At 32.5% G+C, this 21,077-nt stretch overlaps 3 protein-coding genes and 1 long non-coding RNA gene across 7 annotated transcripts; 2 read left to right on the plus strand and 2 right to left on the minus strand.

Moving 5' to 3' along the window:
- Positions 1–6: 6 nt before the first annotated feature.
- On the minus strand, positions 7–4,177 carry san (Probable N-acetyltransferase san). The gene is made up of 3 exons (XM_088193380.1): positions 4,054–4,177; positions 3,481–3,804; positions 7–721 (listed from the first exon to the last, which is right to left on the minus strand). The coding sequence occupies exons 1-3, from the start codon at positions 4,059–4,061 to the stop codon at positions 529–531; spliced, it is 525 nt and encodes a 174-aa protein (XP_088049506.1). The 5' UTR covers positions 4,062–4,177; the 3' UTR covers positions 7–528.
- Positions 4,178–4,854: 677 nt separating this feature from the next.
- Positions 4,855–13,749, minus strand: LOC148231849 (protein lin-52 homolog). Of its 4 annotated transcripts, none has more exons than XM_088193383.1 (4): positions 13,616–13,749; positions 13,390–13,509; positions 8,056–8,163; positions 4,855–7,982 (listed from the first exon to the last, which is right to left on the minus strand). In XM_088193383.1, the coding sequence occupies exons 1-4, from the start codon at positions 13,662–13,664 to the stop codon at positions 7,840–7,842; spliced, it is 420 nt and encodes a 139-aa protein (XP_088049509.1). In that variant the 5' UTR covers positions 13,665–13,749; the 3' UTR covers positions 4,855–7,839. The 4 variants fall into 4 exon arrangements, with proteins under 4 accessions (XP_088049509.1, XP_088049507.1, XP_088049511.1 ...); XM_088193381.1 differs by having other exon boundaries at positions 13,375–13,509; XM_088193385.1 differs by lacking the exons at positions 13,390–13,509; positions 13,616–13,749 and adding exons at positions 12,029–12,306; positions 12,381–13,297.
- Positions 8,158–12,647, plus strand: LOC148231850 (uncharacterized). Its single transcript, XR_015810833.1, has 2 exons — positions 8,158–9,886; positions 10,437–12,647. It is a non-coding gene; the product is annotated as an uncharacterized LOC148231850 (long non-coding RNA).
- Positions 13,750–15,955: 2,206 nt separating the features above from the next.
- WDR79 (Telomerase Cajal body protein 1 homolog) lies at positions 15,956–17,655 on the plus strand. Its single transcript, XM_088192414.1, has 5 exons — positions 15,956–16,460; positions 16,523–16,711; positions 16,783–16,949; positions 17,006–17,271; positions 17,339–17,655. The coding sequence occupies exons 1-5, from the start codon at positions 16,075–16,077 to the stop codon at positions 17,636–17,638; spliced, it is 1,308 nt and encodes a 435-aa protein (XP_088048540.1). The 5' UTR covers positions 15,956–16,074; the 3' UTR covers positions 17,639–17,655.
- The last annotated feature ends 3,422 nt before the right edge of the window (positions 17,656–21,077 follow it).

The raw sequence follows: 21,077 nt of genomic DNA on the forward strand, positions 1-21,077 counted from the left end.
TCAGGGTTGTTTTACTGTATCTTTATTGGAGCATCAAAAGTTTTCGTAATCGACTGCGATTATTGAACACAAGAATATTGCATGCGATTATGAGTTGTATTAAGATTTATTTTAATGTAACACATGTCGCTTTCGTTTTATTATTACGGCACACAGAATAGTACAAGCGATCTTCGACATGTGTAGTGTAAATTGCTATAAAAGAACAATAGTTATATAGAGAAATAAACAATACAGGTATACATATATACAATACAAATATCACATGTGATAAATTAGGTTAAAAGTAATGTATTTTTTTTATTATTATTTTAAAACTTCAGACTTGGCACCCCATATAGTTGAGTTTTTTTTAATCCATATTAACAAATGCCAGAATTGACGATTGAATACCTGAATATCTAGTAATTTTGTTAATAACATATTTTTGTAAACACAACATATATACTGTAAATCAATTGTATATTATGTAAACTTGGACTTTTAGCCGATTGATCGTTGCTTTTTTATTTTTGTTTTTCAATTACTTCAATCGTGTCCGTTTGTTTTGGCATGACTAGTCGGTCCGTTGGGAATATTGCTCGTCGGCCGTAACGTTTTCTGCAAGACGTGCGCGTCTGCCGGCTCGATCCGTTTGTAATAGTGGCTCTTCGTTTCGACTATTTCAAATCCGAATTTTTTATAAAAATCTATCGCACCCTCGTTATTCACTTGAACGTGTCTGTAAAATACAAAGAAAAAAGTTAAACATAAATATAAACGAGTGAATCGAGATTCGGGAATATTCACTAAAATTTTCATCCAGCCATTTTTCAAAACTTGTTTAAAATATAGAAAAGCGTCATATGCAGTTGCTCCTTAATTAAAATTTAATCATAAATATGCTAGGTAATTATCGAATATTTAAAAATATCCATACAGCCATTGGCTACGAAAATCAGATTTTTTAGAAAGCTTTCAAAGATAAGCAATATTAACCTGGTCTACGCAGCAAGCGCCATATGGCGTCGAACGTAGCTGTGTCCCACATGCCGCAGTGCACCTTTCAAACAATTAATTAACTAGATGGAAATATTTCAAGTGTTTATTTTATAATGTTTGAGAGATATCTCTTGTCCTTCCGATTTAGTTTTAAAATTTAAAAAACGAAAATAAAGGTAAGCTTCTCAGGTGTAATACAAAATTGGACCCCATGGGGATAACAGCATGAAAAAACAGGTGCAGGACAATTTGGTCCAGTCGTTTGAGCTAGAAACTTTGCCTTGTGTATATAAATTCGATCTTTGATGTTTTCACTGTGACAGCATGCGAAAAAATGAGAAATAAATCCCAAGCTTCTGAGACAAAAGTAGATATATCTTATAGATATTTTTGTAAATTGATTTACTGATTTCTTTTATGTACATAAAATATAAGGACCTACTTTTGCTTGGTGTTCCGTCATAAAGATTCTCAGTTCATAATAGTTCGCAAAAATCAAATATAAATAAAATAAGTTAAGAAATAAAAAAAAATTAATTTAAAAACTAGTGCTGGCAACCCGGTATGCTCTGCTTTTGTCAGAAATGTCTGGATAGCGGTCAATATGTAAATAATAGCATGTTTTACATTTGAAATATTTTTTTGGTCTAAGCACATTTAAAATCTACGGTGTGGGGCACATACCTACATAAAAAATATACAGCGTTTAAAAGATTAATAGAATAATATTTTTTTAACAGTCGCCATTTTAAAGAATATAAGATGGCATATTAGGCTGGCTAATGAGCATAACTGAAAGATCAATTTTTTAGAAGTTAAGATAGCTACGGGAGTTTTTGCATTACAAATTTTTTTTTATCATATACATATTTTAAAAAAGTGCTCTTATTTTTCAGAAGTTTTCTGCAAAACACGCCAATCTGAAATATATATCTCTATCAATTTCCTTAAAAATAAACTAGGCATAGACAATCATTTAATAGAATTTAAAGAGCAAAATGAGCTTTTACCATTACCGTTCGTAATTATTCTACAAAACTATTTATATTTTAGACGTCCATTATATAGCATAATTTTGCATTAGAATGGACAAAGTAAAATAGATTAGGGTTTTTACCATTTAAGCCATAGTCGAATATAAATAGCACAAGCGACACAAACTTGATTGTGTTTCAAACATTCATTTATAATAGGAAGCATGTCTGAAATATATTTGCTACATAGTTTGTCCTTGAGAGATAATTGATGCAGACATATTAGGATGGCTGCAATATGGTAACAAGTAACTGTCAATCTCAATAAAGCAATGGCAATGCACCATTGGCAAAACACACAACCCACAGTCACACCATGCTAGGGAGTTTAGGACCATGGGTCACTTATATGATCAGGTATTTGCATTGGTATGGTACACTGACAACAATGCAGAGGTGGATGTATGATTGTGATTGCACAGAGTGCGATTATAAAAGGCCTGGCTCTAGAGCAAAAGAGAAGTGAAAGGAATAAGACAAAATTCATTGATTTAACCACTAAATCTGGCGATCATCAATTCCCCTGACCTGTCATATGACAATATATTGATACGCAGCTTTCCCCCCACCTCCCCAACATAAGTATTAACCCTTAAAAGTCCAAAGGCACGTATGTCATGCACAATATAATTTCTATTATCTGAAGTTTTTTTTAATGACTTGATGATCAAATTTCCAGTATTTTATTTCGTTATTAATTTGAGTAATTCCCAACCATTTTACATGGAATTGACAAATTATTAAAATACGTCGTAAAATCTGTTAATGGATTATAGGAATAATTTTTTGACCAGTCTGTGTCAGCCGCTAGTCGAGTACTTTACTATTGTCAAAGCCCAGATGTGTGAATTGTTACCTATCATTCTCAATATAAAAAGTTTTGTTTTTAAATTTAAGTACACATTTTCTTTGAATAAATTAAATTACAATCGACTGTGCTAATAAAGAAAATTATAAAATCAATTGCAGTGATGAGGAAAAGTTATTCTTTTACAATTATAATGTGGCTGACGATGATAATATTTGCGTTATTCTAAAAATAATATTTGTTAGTGAATATAATAAAGAAACTAAGGCAAATATTTCCAATGGTGAAAGTGATAAAGACGATGATGAATCTGAAAGAAATGCTCATGGATTATTTTAATGCAATTTGGTAATCTAAATAGTAGTGATGATTTTTCTTAGGCAATGAGTCAGACAAAAAAAAATCAGAAAATTTTCAGGAGCCTATTGACTTCTTTCAGATGTTTTGTATGGATAAATTGATTAAAAAAGAATGTAGAAAAAGAAATAAAAATATGTATAATAGGGAAGCATCTTAATTGTGATTAAATAAATTGGACTGCAAAGGATTAAGACATCGGCACAGTGGAACATATCATAATAGTGTCATATGGAACGCTCTTCCGTATTTTATCATGAAAGTAAAACGACCCCTCGTAGAATGAAACAGTTCACTTACAGAAAGATGCTATCGAAATTGCCATCCTCTTTGACATATTTTAAAACGTGTTCTACCATAAGCGTGCCGATGCCCAGTCTTCGATACGGATAAAGGCAACCTAGTGTCATGATGTAGAGGCGTCTGCAGTTCTCCGACGTGTCTATCCGACAGCACACGGCACCCACGACCACGTCGTTGTAGTATGCCAGCTTGGCCAACTCTCCGGCCTCCAGGACGTCTTTGTAGAATTTGTCATTGTACGAAACGGGAAATACGACAGTGTTGAGCTTCTTCAGCTGTTTTATATTATGGGGTGTGACGGCGCCAAGCTCAGTTTTTGCTCTGAAATGGAAAATACCTATTAATTAGGAACAAAATCAATTCGCAACAATGAAACACGAAATCGGCACAGGCGTTGAAATATGAGATTTTGAGGTTAGGTTTTTATCGACAAATGTCAAAATATCATCGGTCACGGGCCGCAAGTGAAAATTGCCCTATAACCGCGTTAGGTAAATTTGCAAGGCGCGGATTGAGGTTATGTTAACAGGATGACATGTACGGAAGATCGGAGGGCAGGGGGTGCAGCACCTGGTCATATTCGGTTCGGGGGCGAGGCGGCAGCCTCATGGACTGGCCGCACACCGAGCGCTCGTGGCCAAAACGCTCCGATTCGCGGCCAAATCGCGCACCGCGAAAACGCTGTGTTGCCAGTGATCACCCGACCACTTACGACTGATGGTCAAATTTAGGCCAAATTTATTTTTACTTTTATTAAATTAAATTGTATACAATAATGGCAAACAAATAAATTATAAATAAAAAGTTACTTTTGCTTTTTTTATTTATTACTGTTATTTATAACAAGTTTATTATTTTATAATGTATTAAATTATCATATAATTATATTTATATATATTTAGCTTTTATTATGGTCAAGATTTGGCGGAACTCTGGTAACATTGGCGTGACGGACCTCCTTCTCTTTGCGACTCTGGCGGGCTCGCATGTCAGCGGGAGCTCCGCGCACCGTTCACTGTATATAAATTATAATCAACATATAACTTCAAATCGCGAATAAAATACTACTGCAGCGGCTCTATCTGTCTAATTGATAATATCATAACAAAAAATGACTGATGTGCTCATATTTTTTTGTTTAAATAAATAATTTAAACGCAGAAGTTGATCATTTGTGCTTTTAGCCGATAAGCTATATCAAAACTACATTTTTCTAGTAATATCAAAAACTTCTCTCAAAAAAAAAAGTGATGAGTAAAATTGGGAATTTGGAAGGGACGGAACATGAAAAAACCGGGTACTGATACGGGTATCATTTAGTTCAGCAAGGATCAAAAACGCAAATTCAGCGCATTTAAAGATAATAAAAGCTTTTATAAAATTATTGCCTAACAAAAACCAGCATTTATTTGAAATATATGTATATAATACAATACAAAATCCAAATACATTAATACAAAATGCAAATTAAACAATCCAAATACAAGTAAAAATATTGTAAGTTGAATGTAACAGCAGTGCAATTACAAACATGTGATACAAAACAAAATAATTTTGTATCAATCAAAGAAAATATTCTTTACGACCGAGACTGTTGTAGCTGCCAACAATGTATTCCGTCCAAACTTTGTGACCACCCAAAATAATCCAGAGCCCAACACAACGATGTCGAGTGTACATGAAACAGTTTACATTTAATTAAGTGTTGCAATGTTTGTAGATAAAAATGTGTCAATTTATTTCTCGTATTTTTTATTCTCCGAATTTTCCCATCGCCGTTTATTCCCACACAAAAAACCTGTTTTTCCTCGAAATAAACCGGGGATTTTACTGCCGGCACATCTATATGCACTGCTTTGTCGCATTGTTTTACTTTCAAAGAAAAAATGCGATAAAGTAAAAATTAGGAATGAAGAGTCAAAGTCGTGGCATTTAAGCGGAGTCATTTTTTCTTTAATCATCTATGTTAATGGTAAGACATTAAAAATAATATAGAATAACAGCTAAATAGTTAAGTAATCGTAAATTTTTAATGTTTAATGATTTTTAAAAATTCTTTTTTTATAATTTTAAAATCGTTGTCATATATTATATTGCTATCAATTTTACATGTTGGCAAAAAGGTTGCCTTTATTAAATTTTTTTAAGTCACAGTTGGAGTCGTAGTACAAGGGACAGTAGAAATCAGAGTGGTAAATTTTGGTACGACTTCACAGCCCTGAAAAAAATTAATAGAAATAATTGATTTTTTTTCTTAAATTATACTTACGGTCAGGGGTTTTATGAAAGAAAAGTTGGAATATAGAATGATTTTTTGAAGTTTTAAAGAGCATTTCCTATTAAATGTAAAATAAACTTATTGATAACATATACAATTTGAAAATAAAAATTGTCTCCACAAAATCAGTTTTATCAAAAACCTGAGAAACACTCCCTACTAGGGATTCCAATCCCGGGATCCCGAACGATTTTCAATAACCGATGAGTCCCGGGATTATAAAACATAATCCCGAAATTTTCGGGATTGATTGATTTGTCAAGCACAATCGAATTATTAATAACAAAATCGTTATATTTTGTGTACATTCTTGCGCGAATTGTACGTGTCTTCTGTGGAACACCGGATGCTCGCGCATAATAAATTATTTACTGCATTAGGCATTGATGATAAAATCGAATATAAAAAATCATTGTATTTAAATGAATTTCAAGGGCGAAAAATATAAAATAGCAAAATTAGAGCTCGTTTAATTTGATAAATAATGTGTTAATCAAAAGAAAATTCCAACTGAATCTTTGGAATCATGCTATGAAAAAAATGAGCCACTAATAACGTCATCAATCGAATTTTCTTCAACGCAGTCATCCTACATAAAACCCCTATCAATTGAACAAGAAACAATAGTTACAGGATGAAATCGCAAAAAGCTTGATGACATGTGAACAAAAAGTACATTGTCAAATGTTCATTTTTTTATGTTCTCAAATAAATATATAAAACTGTTTCACTTTTTTATTTTGATTAAATTATTTTATATCTTAAACCCAAATCGAAAATTATTCGTACTTCATACATTGTACGTTATAAAAACAGATTTTGTACATATTAAATTATTTTTATCGATAAAATTACATAGCTAATATTAAATAAATATGAAAATTATCCCAAGGCTGGTCCCAGGATCGACTAATTGCAATACCGAAATCCCGGGATCAAAATTTTGAATCCTCTCCTCTTTAACATAAAAAAATATTTCAAACTAACAGGAGCAGCTATTTCTTCTTGAATATTAAAATTTTCGTCAATACCACAAATGAATATTAATAATTGTGCAGTATCTATTTCTAATTGCACCTTGCACTAATTGCAATAGAATAATATTGAAAGTTAAATGCATTTGCTTTCAAAATATATTGTATGGCATTTCCAATTTCTTCAATTCGTCTTGTTATCATGTGAGACGATAACCTGATCTTTTTGGGACACGCTTCATCCATCATGTTTTTTAAAAATCTTGTGTATGGTCTTCCAGGTTGGGCTATCATTTTTGCAACTCTGTAGCTAGCATGTACAGTAGATTCGTTTTGAATACAAATATTCTTAAAACAGTTTTGATATGTGAGTGATGCTCTTAAATCGTTTTGAAAATAGTCAATTTTTTCAGTGCCATTTTACGTTATACTACTTTATAACAGCTATCGATTCATGACATACGAGACAGCGTAGTTTCTCATCGTGTTATATAAAACAAATAATCTTTCGTCCAGAGTTCAAGCCCGACATAGCAGCTAAAAACATTATATTACACAAAGAAAGACAACAACTTGAGCACATTTTGAGGTAATTTTTGAAGAAGTCTAAGCTTGGTAAGATTTTTCCACGTGAGAAAAACCTCGCAGGCCACAAAAATCTAAAACATATTTAATCACTATCATGTTAATAAAACTGTTATGAATACATGCATATGGTTGATATTATTCGAAAAGTGCGTTTAAATGTAAAATGTATTAAGCCATCCTCCTAGTTTTTTATTTGATACAAATAAAAATGTACTATATCTATAAAAAATATATTTTATTTACACAGTAGTCTTATATTATTTGATAATAATCCATATATTTAAAATATTAAATTATTTTATAAGCGGACAGTCCTCATATTTTGCTCAATTCTTACTTTAACACGTGGTTAATTATATTTTCATCAATTATCTAATAAAGATTTGTTAGAATTGAACAGATTGGACTAGACGTTTCGTAGAATAACTAAAATGGACCGTCCGTGTTTTATTTTTATATATATATATATATACATATATAATTATAATTGCACATATGGACGCAGCGCTCGTTCTATCATCGCTGCCTTCTCGATTTGAATATGTTGAGATACTTCCCTCTGGTCATCTCCTTGGCTTCCTCCACGCCTAGCTTGTACGCTAGGTCGTGTAATTTTTTAACCTCGATTATCATACAGCTGGTAGTCAAGGTGCCGAGTTCTGAAATCAGCAAGTGCGAACTAAAATAGGATCGAAAGATATATGCGAAAGGCGAAAACGGCCGATCACTCACGGTGCATTAGTTGTAGGTCCTCTTGAGTGAGAGGCTCAGGTTGTTGCGACTCCGACGCGTTCGACTGGCCGCGTTGGGCGGCGGCCCTCAGCTGTCCCAAGCCTGGAACTGGACAACGGGGCGCATCCCCTCCGTTAGAGCATTCGGCCTCCGTGTCGCTCGACACGGACATGTCGAGCGACCGGTGGCACAACACGGAAATAAACACGAACGGCGCAACGCGCATGCGCGCGCGCTGCCTTCAAATTCGCGCACTCGGGCGCCATTTAAAAAATTGTGACCGACTACTCAACTAAAGTGACGTTTTGGACGAAAATTTAATCAATATATATATATATGTAAGGAGACCCCAGACGTCTTTGTCCTCATTGAGCAAAAATTTTCATAGCTGTTGTTGCTCACGCAGGAATAACGAAAATCTGGTCACCTTAATATATACGCAGTACTAAGGTGACCAAATTTTGAAAATATCAAAGGACACTAAAAATAAAAAAAATGTTCCGAGGAGGGCAAAGAAGGGCAAATTGCTATGGGAACTAAATGGAAAAAAAACATCCCGGAAATTTTTGTCAGCCTAAAAATATTTTTTTTTGAGGACAAATTGTAGCGGGATCTAAAAAACGGCATTTCGAAAATTATTTAAGGAGAAATTGCTACAGGAGCTAAAAAAAGGAGGACAAAGACGTCTGTTCACTTTAATAGTATGTAATAAGCCCATTGTCCCTTTTTAGGTCACAAACTAATAATTATATATCGCTCTTAAGATTTGTGTGAAAATGTGGAGGAGCGCCACATGTTTGGATTTTACTTTTTAAATATGATAACAATTAATATGTATATGTATTTATAAAAAAATATAAAAAAAGCAGTAAGTACAATTATTTTGTTATTAGACTGTTTTAAAATCACACATTTTCTGTATATGTGCTATTTATTGTATAATATTTTATACATAAATGAACGAAATAACTTTTTATGCACGCAGGTGTTTCTTGAAGTTTGCTCCAATAATGAACCATGATTCAATTTTGGATGTTAAGAGCCATAGTCTTGATAAAATGCACAGAAGGAAGCGATACAAACGTCGTTGCTGTTTACAGTAATCAAATTGCTCTGACGGCAAAGTAATTAAATTTTGTTGTTGATTTATTAGAAAAAACAAACATTATATTTTAGGGAATGAAAGCTTCACACTGCATGGATAATTATATCTCAATATTTTAATAATGTAAAGTAGCAGAAAAATAACCAAATTTCTAATTGATGTATAGAAATGTTGGGCTTTCTGCTATCTGAAGAGATTCAACTCGATTTGAAACAAAAATTATTTTAAAGTAAAGGATCAACTATTTTCTACATTTGTCATAGGTATTATTTTAAAGTCGCTCCTTCTTATTTATGTAAAAGCAGATTAGATAACAATAAAAATAATTGAGTAAAAAGCCTCACAGGAATTTCTACAAATATTTGACTATTTGAATTTTCTTCAGAACTGCATTTAAAATATTATAATTGATTGTTTATATGCCTGATCTTTCATATAATAATGGTTTAACCATAAACCTTTGATTGCTAGTATATATACCAGGGTTTCGAATCGAAACTGAACCGAAAAGTTATTTTTGTCGGAACGAAAAACGGAGCTGAACTGAAAAAATCGGTTTATTTTGGTTTGGTTTCTGTTCAAGCACGCAGTCGCAAAAAATGCAAGTTGTGCAACATTTAAAAAATATTTGTAACAAGTTATAATTTTAAAAGAAATCAATTTCAATCGCAAATGAACAAGCACAATCATCTAGTGAAACATCTGATGAAAAGGTAGAAGATTAAGGCCGGTTTCACAAGTGCCGGATGGATTCACCCGGCACCGGGCCGGCGCCGTTTACAAAGCTTTCACACGTGGCCGGTTTCTTCCCAACCCGACCTATACCCCGTCAACTGGTGCCAGTAATTTAGGATTAACGGCTTCACATAAGTCCTTCCACACATTTCGCGTTATTTTTTTATTTTTGTATGTATTCTACTAAGATAATTAAAAGAGATTACATTAATATAATTAAAATTTCGAGGTCTATTTCTTCCGCAATTGCATAAACACGAGGAATATATTTAATAATTTTATTACAAGATACCACAATCACTGTCAACGGCCCGGTTCATGTTTGAGTTTTACCCCCACCACACTCAACTCGGTACCCGGCGCCGGACAGTTTAGTGAGCGCGGCCGGCGACAACCCGGCAGTCAGCGTCGGGCCGGCGCCGGGTAGATTTGTCCGGCACGTCTGAAATGATAGGTACTAGCCCACACAACACCATCCCCACTACACGGCGCCGGCCCAGTGCCGGGCAAATCCACCCGGCACGTGTGAAACCGGCCTAAGAGGATTTTAAAATAAAGAATTCATAATAGACACACAGATTTCATATTGCTATATATGTGGACATTGGATTCATATTGAATAACTTAAGCCATGTACATAGATTCAACAGAAAAAAAACATTTTAGAATTTTGGGAGGAAAATAAAAATACATATCTTCATTTATACAAAATTGCAATGGTGGTTTTAGGAGCTCGAGCAACACAAGATAATGTAGAGCTTTCTCTGGCTTAAAGTTTAATTTGCGAGACAATCAAAATAATTTAAATGAAAAAACTTTTATTTTTTAATTATAAATAAATATACCTAAGAATCCTGTGTAACATACGAATTTGTTTTGTTAGCATATGTTTTGTTGAACAAATTATATTCTCTAATTATTAATTATTATTTATATTATTGCTTATAAACAATAGTAGAAAAAATGTTTTAAAATATGGTAGAAAATTAATTTGTAATACAAATAAAAACATTAAAAATTATCACTCTGAGCTGAACCGAAAACCGTAAAAACCGATATTTATTCCAGAACGAAAACAGGAACCAAATCGAAATACATATTTTTAATTGAATCGGAACAAAAAAGTAACGGTTCGATGCCCTGATGATATATACTTTAGTATTACATTTTATTTACATACATGTGCAGGGCATAACATCTGTACAATAATCACAATAATGACTAGATTATAATGCGTCAACCAACTGCAAGTACATGGATGAGAACAAAGCAATACTACAGGCAGATTGTTAAAAGGTCGATAAATGTTTAACGGGGAGTTTTTAAAACTTTTTTGTTTCGTTTTCGAAATAGAAAGCGATGCCAGGAGACCAACTCGAATCGTGACTAGGAACATCATTTGGGTGCATTCCCCCCCCCCTCCCATGAATTTGGCCAGAAAATGCATATCATTTAATGAATTACCATGAATCTTAATGAAATCGAAATATTAAAAAAACAACCACTTACTGCCCAACTTTTGCTCCACCCCTGGAAAAAGCTGAAATGGTGTCCCTGATTCTAAACCAGAAATTCTTAGGTTATCCCTTAAAGAAAATCTAAAAATAACAGTCTGGAATCTATCCCGAAAATATTTTTTTAAATATGTAACTTCAGTGAAATCAAATCAATATACATTTACACCAGTGAAAATATAATTTATCTGGCAGGATACTTATAATTATTTATTTACATGCGATGTATAAATGTTACAGTGAAGTTATATTTTCACTAATAAAATTCAAAAACATTTTCCCCAGTAGCTATATATTTCTACTAGTGAAAATATAATTTAACTGACAGGCACTAATATGCTGCTATGAAACTCAATTTGACGGTTGCAAACAGACATTGTATTTCATATATTGCTTCATAGCTCGTCTGCGCTTCGATATTCACATTATATTTTAAATATATGATAGCTATCTTTACTGATATTACTACGTATTTTTGATATAAAAGGACTGATCTAAGTATATTCTTTAACACTTTATAACCGAGCGTTTCCATTGCGACGGCACGATTTTATTGGTTTTGATGTGTCATTTAATGAAAAATCGTATAAAAATGAAATATTAAAAAAAAATCACTGACTGGTCAACTTTTGCATTCCCTTGGAAAAAGCTGAAATGACGTCCCTGCCGGCCGCAGTCGTCGAACGTTACGGATGAGGTTGACAATAGAATTGTAGCTACGGGTCGCTGGCCGGTGGGTAAGGCCTTATGCTTGACCATAAGGAGCAGGTGGAAACATTCAAAGTACATTTAGCCCTTTTTTGGATGCAGTACTTGAAACAATCTTCAGGAACGTAAACGCTAGTAAATAGGTGGCACACAAAAACGAAGTTCGAGGAAAGCATATACCAGTATACCCTGTAGGAATTTTGTGAGAAATAAAAATGGATATGGAGAAACCTTTTTTATTAGAAGTGAGTCGGTTGCATTACTTGGCAACGAGACTAAGGCCCACTGTCCGTGGAGGCGTCGCTGCATATTCCTCATTGTACGCCTGCTTGCTGAGTACATATAAACTTACGAAACATTATTTAACTTCTCACCTCACTCCAAGCTTTCTCAGTAATATTCTTTACTTCATAATCTGCAAGATTACTATTATAAAGATACCGGTACTTTTCGACGATCTGAACAAATTTAGTAGCTGAAATTGCCACTGTTTTCTACACGTTCACGCAGTTCAATACGCTCGGGCGTCTGACATGCTTGACGACTGTCATCATGAAGCTTGCATGCAGCGACGTGATCGTGACGTTGCAGCTTCGTTGACAGTGTCTCATTAGTTTATATGTACGCAGCAAGCAGGTGTACAATGATGAATACGCGTCTATGCAGCGAAGCTTCTGTGGACAGTGGGCCTAAAGATGCATGCTTGAGGGTACCGCATACTAGGCGATAACACAATGAACACAGTGCTCTCGAGCTCCTCGAAGGAATCACGTACCACAAAACAAATCTCAACATCTTATTGCATGTTTTCTATACGCTGATGGAATCTGTAGCCCTCTTGAAATAGGACACCTAAATCGGTTACTACTTCTGTGCGATGTTTTGCTTGTTCTAGAAAGTGACATTCACAAAGATTTATAACTTTGAACTAAAGTTCTCTACAATCCTCGATGGAATCTATTTTAAGAAATACTTAAATAGATTAATATTTTGAATTCCTGATGTGCCAACTGATAACAATCTGAAAAAGGCGAACTTATCTATTTTTTAAAAATTAAGGCATGACAAATTTGATCAAAAGCTTTTCAAAATTAGCACAGATGACATCTATCGAGAAAGTTTTGTTTTTTAATATAAAGTAAAACTATCATGAAAGTAAAATTTTAATATTTGTTGCTAGAACAAATGATAAATCGCTGACTTTTGACGTTAGTGAATAATAGGTTGAAAAATAATAAAAATTGCTTAATAATTTACTTAGGCCGTCTTTACTTTGTTCCGGCCAGAGTTCCGGTGACGCCCTATCTAGTCTTTCGAAGCTCATCAGATTCTCGTCGAGCGCGTCGAGCCGTCGGAGCGACGCTGACGCCTCGGCGGGCCCTCGCCCCCCATCTGCAAATTAAATGGAAAATTCGTCAACGTCAGCGATGTACGAGGAGCACGGAACGCGGAAAGAACCGCAGGAGTGCTAATCGGCTCTAAGGAGGCCGACATTTACCCGATACGGTTTGTTCGTCTTGAACGGTGGCGGGCTCGGCGGCGGCCATCTTGCACTCCTTCTGCGACCTGAAGTTGTCTGCGAAAAACTACGCCGCGGCATATGGCAGCATTCATGTCGAATTTCAGCTTTTTAATTCAAACAAACGACGAAACAATTAAATATAAATAAACGTATTTATATATTTAATTATACAACCCTATCGACGATGATACGCATTTTTAAACGTACATTTCATTTCCTTTATATTCCGCAAAGGTTTGGAAACAATAGACCTCTTTATACTATACACATTTTGGTACAACAGCGTCGAACACGATGTAAGAATTATTGCAAATTTGTACTGACTACAAAAAGCGACAATCGGAGTAGACGAAAAATCCTCTGAAGATATCGAATTACAGCGAGAAGTGAGACAATATGGTATACAGCAGCGGTCGGGAAACTTTTTTAACCATTACCCCAAAATATTTTTGCGTAAGTCGATATTACCCCCCCCCCCCATTCTGAAAAGAAAACAATCAATGTAAATTTTAAATAAACATTATTTATTGAATTAATTTACATTTACATATTGCTTAAGTTTGTAAGCATACTAACACGTTTATGAAATAGCATTTTAAAATTTCCCTATTACCCAAAAAAAATTAATTTTTACCCCATTTGGGGTAATTTACCCCGGTTCCCCGACCGCTGGTATACAGGGACAGCTCGAATTTAAATGCCACAGCAATTGAAATTAATTATTTAAAATAATTTAGATTAAAAACATTTAAATATACAATTGTAAGTATGCAATAAATTAACATTTAAAATTTAATTAATTATTATTTATGTAAACGCAGTAATTTAATGTGAACATATCGGTGAAAATATACGTGTCGAATACTCTCTCTCTATTAGGGCTAGTAATCTGTCCTCTCTCCCAGACGCGGTGTATTTCTTTGTCGCGTATGTCTTATTAAGCTACGGGATCTGAGGCGTCGCTTCAAGGACCGGCTGACACAGGCTCACTTACACAATTTATTGCAGTTATCCCCAGATACAACTTTACACTTATTTACGGTATTTGCCTTTAAAATTTATAATTAAAAATGATTTATTAGCAAAATAATAATAAAATTTAAAATATTTTTCTTGCATTGTCATTGTCATAAAATACGTCAAAAAACCAACAAAAAGGGCATTTTTAACTGCACGTATTAGGTATATTTAGAAGAAATCAAAGTAAAGTGGATAATGAGATTTTAATTTCCTTACAAATAGACGAAAAAACCGACGCATGATTTTTTGTCGTCTGCAGTTCGTAATTATTTTGTGCTACTTACAATTCTCAACTAGTGAAAAAGATTTTGGCGTTTATCAATGTTTATGTTAAGACTGTAATGGAATTTATAAATGTTTAAAAAAAGAACTGAAATCTTTTAATCTCGACAAAAAACTGATTGCACAGACTTATGACGATGCAGCGGTAATGAGCGAATTACGAAATGAAGTACAAATTTTACTGAAAGAAGTTTACCCTAATGCACATTATGTTAACTGTTATGCACCTCAGCTGAATTTAATTTTAAAGAAAGTCTGTTCAGAAAATATGCAGAAATGAATATGTTTTTTTTAAATAAGGAGATTTGGTGTGATTTTCACACTCTCTCCAAAACGAATGGACTTCCTTCGCGAAATTAGTCAAACACAAATACCTAGAGCTTGTGAGACACGATGAAACTTTTGTTTTAAGATAATGAATTGTATAAAAGATGATCAAATATAACTTCTGAAATGTTTTAACAAAATCATAAATGAAGAAGAAAGGAACGACAAAAGCGTGTGGGAATCGGTTGGCTTAAAAAAATCATTTTTAGATTTTTGGTTCAATATTTTTTTTATCTTCTTTATTCAATTTTGAAACATCTCGATGTACTTTTCAATACATTGTAATCAAATAAAAGTAGCAATATTATAAATTTGCATCATCAATTAATATCGTATGGGAAATTTTGCGAACATATCATGAGTTGATTACGCTCTTTTTCCAAAAGTTATTAATTAATAATTTTTTGATCAAAAGAAATATATTTTTGTTAGTAAAAAACAAATAAATAAATTCTGGTGTCAGTCAAAACCAAAGGAGACAAGGACCTATATTATCTATTATTTTTTTTAAGTTTAAAGAAAAATCTATTCATTTTTTTAAGTTCAAAGAAAATTTTTTAAAGACTTTGTAGATTTAAATTTGTTCATATTTTAATAAACATGTTATTTATCTGGTATGAGCGCAAAGCACAATATTACGAGTGCAAAAGGCGTTATTATGAGCAAGCCTAGATGTTTGCCAGCATTATTTGGATGAAAAAAATAGTGTTAAGGCCAAATATATTTTTTTACCGCATTCTGGTGTGCCGGCTGTCAAGCGATGTTTATGTTATTATAAGCTCATTTTTTCATATAAAATATATACAATGGAAGTTGATGAGATTGTAGAAACCACTGCGATATCCAAGCCTATAACAAGCGACGAAAAATCGTTGTTTCAGCAAACGTCGCTTATCGAATTGAGCAGATCTTCATGGCATCCTTTAATAAATAACATTAATGACATAAACAAAGTGCAAACATATTTAAAAGGTTGCAAATGGTCCCCAGATGGAACTTGTTGTTTGACTGTAGTTAATAATGGAGGAGTACATCTGATAGAGCTGCCTCGAGACCTATACGACAAGTCTTCCGCGAGCAAAGGACGTAGCGTAAATATTTTGGACTCTATAATTCAAATACCCGAAAGCGGACTCATATATGACTATTGTTGGTATCCTGGAATGAATAGTATGCTACCTGAAACTTGCTGGTGCGTTTTCGTTTATTTTTATTTCTCTTGTTTATATTTTTTAACTCATTTTTTATTCTTAGTTGGATTACAACACGTCAGAATGCACCAGTGCAAATGTGGGATGCTTTTGATGGGACTTTGAGATGTTCGTACAGAGGTTATAATGCTGTTGATGAAGTTGAAGCTGCATTATCGATATGTTTTTCTAACGACGGCACCAAAATACACGCAGGATATAAAAAATGCTTAAAAACATTCGACGTCAATAGGTTGTATACACAATATTTTAAATTATAATCTACAAATTCAATCTGCTTACGTTTTTAATTATATTAATTAGACCTGGAAGAGATTACTTGAATCAACCGATTTATAATTCGGCTTCTTGTTTAGCAGTTTCTCCAATTAACGACTTGATAGCTGTCGGTTCTTGGAACACTGTGATTAGTTTGTATAGCATGGAAGACGGAAAGACAAGCAGTATTGGGAAGATGCGCGGACATTCAGGTAATATAAATTACTTAAAATATCCAAAACTTAATTTTATATATAATTATTTTTAGGTGGTATTACACATTTGCAATTTACTCCAGATGGGAATTATTTAGTTTCCGGTGCTAGAAAAGACGATCAGTTAATTATTTGGGATATTAGATATTATAGTAAGGCTTTTAAGATATTGCACAGAGAGGTTAAAACTAATCAGAGAGTATATTTTGATATATCGAAATGTGGAAAATATTTAGTATCCGGTAGTACGGATGGAATTGTCCGTGTCTGGAATTTGACTGATGAATTAATAACTGAGAATACCACCAAGGAACATATGGTATGTTTATTTTAATATAAAAAAAATAATATTATTCACTATCAATGTATTATATTTATATTTTTAGTATAATTTACATAAGGATTGTTGTAATGGAGTCTCCATTCATCCCTATCGACCTATTTTGGCGACTAGTTCGGGGCAACATCACATGGATGATATTTGCGCTGAAATAGAAGACGATCACAGTGGGATTTTAAGAAAATTAGAAATTTCTTCAGAAGATTCTGCAGTGCAAACGTTCTGTGAGAATAGTTTGGAGTTTTGGTGGACTGGTGATATTGAAAGAGATATAATTGAAAGATCAGCTGATACCGAAATTAATTCTTGTGTTTTATTCTATAAAAATTGTAACATAGAACATTAAAATTGGTTTAATCGTTACACCATTCTTTAAATTTACTACACGATGACTTTAAATGGTTAGATAATGATGATTTCTGGGAAAAATTCTTGTCACAAAGCACACATAAGTATGGTTTGTGTTTTGTGTGCGTGTAAATGTGGTGTTTTAAGTTGTGTGAGTTTAGAAAACTGAAATCAAAAAAGTATATATATTCAATAACAATACAAAATAGTAAATATTATGTTATTTAATCTTTCCAATACCTCTTATCGCAATGTGGGCACCTGTGGGGTTTGAGACCCAAATGAATTTTGTTATGTGCCGTTAATGAATCCTTCCTTGAAAATGCTAATCCACATATTGTACACACGTAACGTTTTTCATTTTGGTGTTTTATCGAATGTTTTGACAGTTCACCTAAAAAATATTTTATTATTACATATATTATCAAAACAATATATTAATAAACAATAACCTTTTGAAAAAAATTCTCGTTCACAAACTTGGCATTTGAACTGTTTCTTATTATGTCTCAAAATATGTCTATTTAATGATATTTTGTGCTTCATTTTCTTTCCGCAAACATCGCATTCAAAAACACTTTCTACGTTTAACAAATTAACAGGTTCATCATTAATTAATTGCTCAGATTGTTCGTTTGCATAATTTGACGAGTCGATTAATTGACTGTCGAAAATTTCTTCAATATTTGGAGTATTTTTGTCTATATTATAATTATCTAATATTTTCTGCTCGCAATCACTATCTATCGAAGCGTTCAAATGGAACGAATTAGATAAATTTTTATCATCGTTGGAAATATTCTTCAAAATTAAATCCGTTTTTAAGCATTGTATTCTGAATGAGTAATATATAATCAAATTTTGTACACATGGGTTACAAAATGCATTTGGCATTACATCTTCGTTTGAAACCTATAAAGAATAGTTTTACGATAAAAGCCAATAATGTAAGGTATGTTTAAATTCCAATATACGGTTACATTAATTGATGTCAAGCATTGAAAAATGTCCTTGAATGTTATTTCACAAGATTGTTGCAACTCCATCTTATATTTGAATATGCTATCCAAGGTAATGTTGTTATTTACGACATTATCGGAATTCATGCACGCTCTGCATATTATGTTGTTCGGTAGGTTATGATTATCTTGATTGATTATTTGATACTCAATTTTCATTGTAAATATAGATGTGTATGACGGAAGTTGAAATTATTTTGACAGTTTTGGTCCAAACACAGCTTAACATCGGCTCGATAATTATTAAACGAAGACGTATAAATAATTAGCAATAATATTTATTAGTTAAAAAGAAATAAAATAATAATATCGGCTTGATGTAAATATGTAGCCAATTATAATCCCTCCCTCGCAAAAAACATTAAATTTACTTCGAGTTTTAATGTAGTATCATTTTTACCCTTGTAATATTTTGTTAGCATTTTTTTACACCACCTGTATATTATTTTCTAGTGGACTTAAGACTTGGGTAACCAGGCGACTTCCTTTGCTCCTTCTTTGTTCTCCTCGAATAAATATCTCCGGAGTGACCTATTTTTTAGTTCTCGCAGTGTCTGTCTCTGAATTGACAAAAAAGCGAAACAATCTTTTATTTGTCACTAAATGAACAAAAATTATATTTTGTCCTCCTTCGATATTTTCAAAATATGGTCATCTTATTAAAACTGAAGATTAAGTATATATTTTGTTATATATTGAAATGCAGAAAACACTTAAAAATGTACATTTTTTGTGATAATGATTTGATACTTGATTTCCACTGTAAGCAAATATTTACGCCTGTCAGTAAAATAACCTCCAATTTAGCTCCGCCTGTTTTGGCCTAAGCACAAATCAACACTGACCAGATTTTAATAGAAAACAGGGGGAGGAGTATTTTTTTTACTTAGATTAAATAATAATAGTTAAAATAATATAATAAATATTTATTAACTACTTTTAAAGTTATTATGTACGATCAATTTTTATAGAATACGGTATTTCCTCTAATATAGGCCCAGGTCTATATTAAATATCCTAAACTTTTACTCCAGCCAGTATAGAAAACCAGGCCATTATTTAAATTTATACAGTAGGGCCTTGAATTTAATTCGTTCCGTGGCGGAGCTCACGAGGAGTGGGTTATACGGCCGGTCGCCCAAGGTGCCAGACTTAAAAGAGGTGCCATTTAATTATATTTAACACGGTATTGAAATCTCCTCGATTCATTGAAAAAAAAAATCAGAGATGGTATTTAATTTGATAACGAATGTTCAAATTCTTTAAAAAATATTACAGTTACATTACAGAGTGCAATAAAAAAGGATACTATATATTTGTTATAATTATATACTATCCTTTCCCTCTAAGTCCTTGCTTTCAGTTGAACCTTCATATTCTCATTTCTTAATAAGCTTACCTTTCGTACTCCAATGCATTGCATTTTTAACGTTTATATTTACTTGGTTTATTTTCTGGGCGGGCCTTTATTTTTATGCACCATGTTTGAATCCAGTTAATACCTGCAGCAAATAAGGTATTTACGCCTATTTATTTATTTTAAGACATTCGAAATCTTTCCTGAGCTTCTTATCATTTTTAATCTAGTGTACCTACTATATTGTTGGACATATATATGTGTATTAAATTCTATTATTAAAAATAAAATATAAATACAGAAATCTGCAATCAATTTTATTCAATTTAACCACATTTTTTCAATAAATAGAAATACATGAATTTTGTTTCGAATAATATTATTTTAATAATAAAAAACTTGCACACTCTAATTTTGTTTTATAATAATTATTATTAAGTATAAATATTTAAGCTAATAAATCTTTGGTACATTTTCACCGTTCGAGTAACACAAATTCACAATTAAAACATAAATGGCACAATAAAAATAATATTACAAAATAATATATACAATTGTGTACTACTAACACACCTTCTTATCTGAGGTGGTTTATTATCACATATATAACGGTATTCTTACGTATAATTAAATATATCATTAAGGTATACCTTAAGTTAAGTATACAATATTAAATTAAATTAAATGGACTTGTGCTCTTCATATCATTATAATATTTTATTTGTCGTTATTAATATTTGAAGGTTACACACAAAGCAAGGGCTATGTACATTTCTATATATTATTTAAAAACCTATTGGCATGATTTTGATTTGCAACATTAAGAAACAAAAAGTAAAATATTTATTTGCCCCTGTTTTTGGTGATTTTTCATTATATTATAATTAAAATTATTATATAAAAATCTATCAAATGACATACACAAATTATTATTATTATTATTAATATCACCATACCATAAACTATGTTTATAAGTTCATGTTAATGATATATTATACATATATGTGAAAATTTAAAACTTTTCTTTTCAGCATTCCATTCACATACCCTGCAGAAGGAAG

The sequence above is a fragment of the Plectrocnemia conspersa genome, unplaced genomic scaffold (genome assembly GCF_051122295.1).
Source record: "Plectrocnemia conspersa isolate PC_06_02 unplaced genomic scaffold, ASM5112229v1 ptg000009l, whole genome shotgun sequence".
NCBI lineage: Eukaryota > Metazoa > Arthropoda > Insecta > Trichoptera > Polycentropodidae > Plectrocnemia > Plectrocnemia conspersa.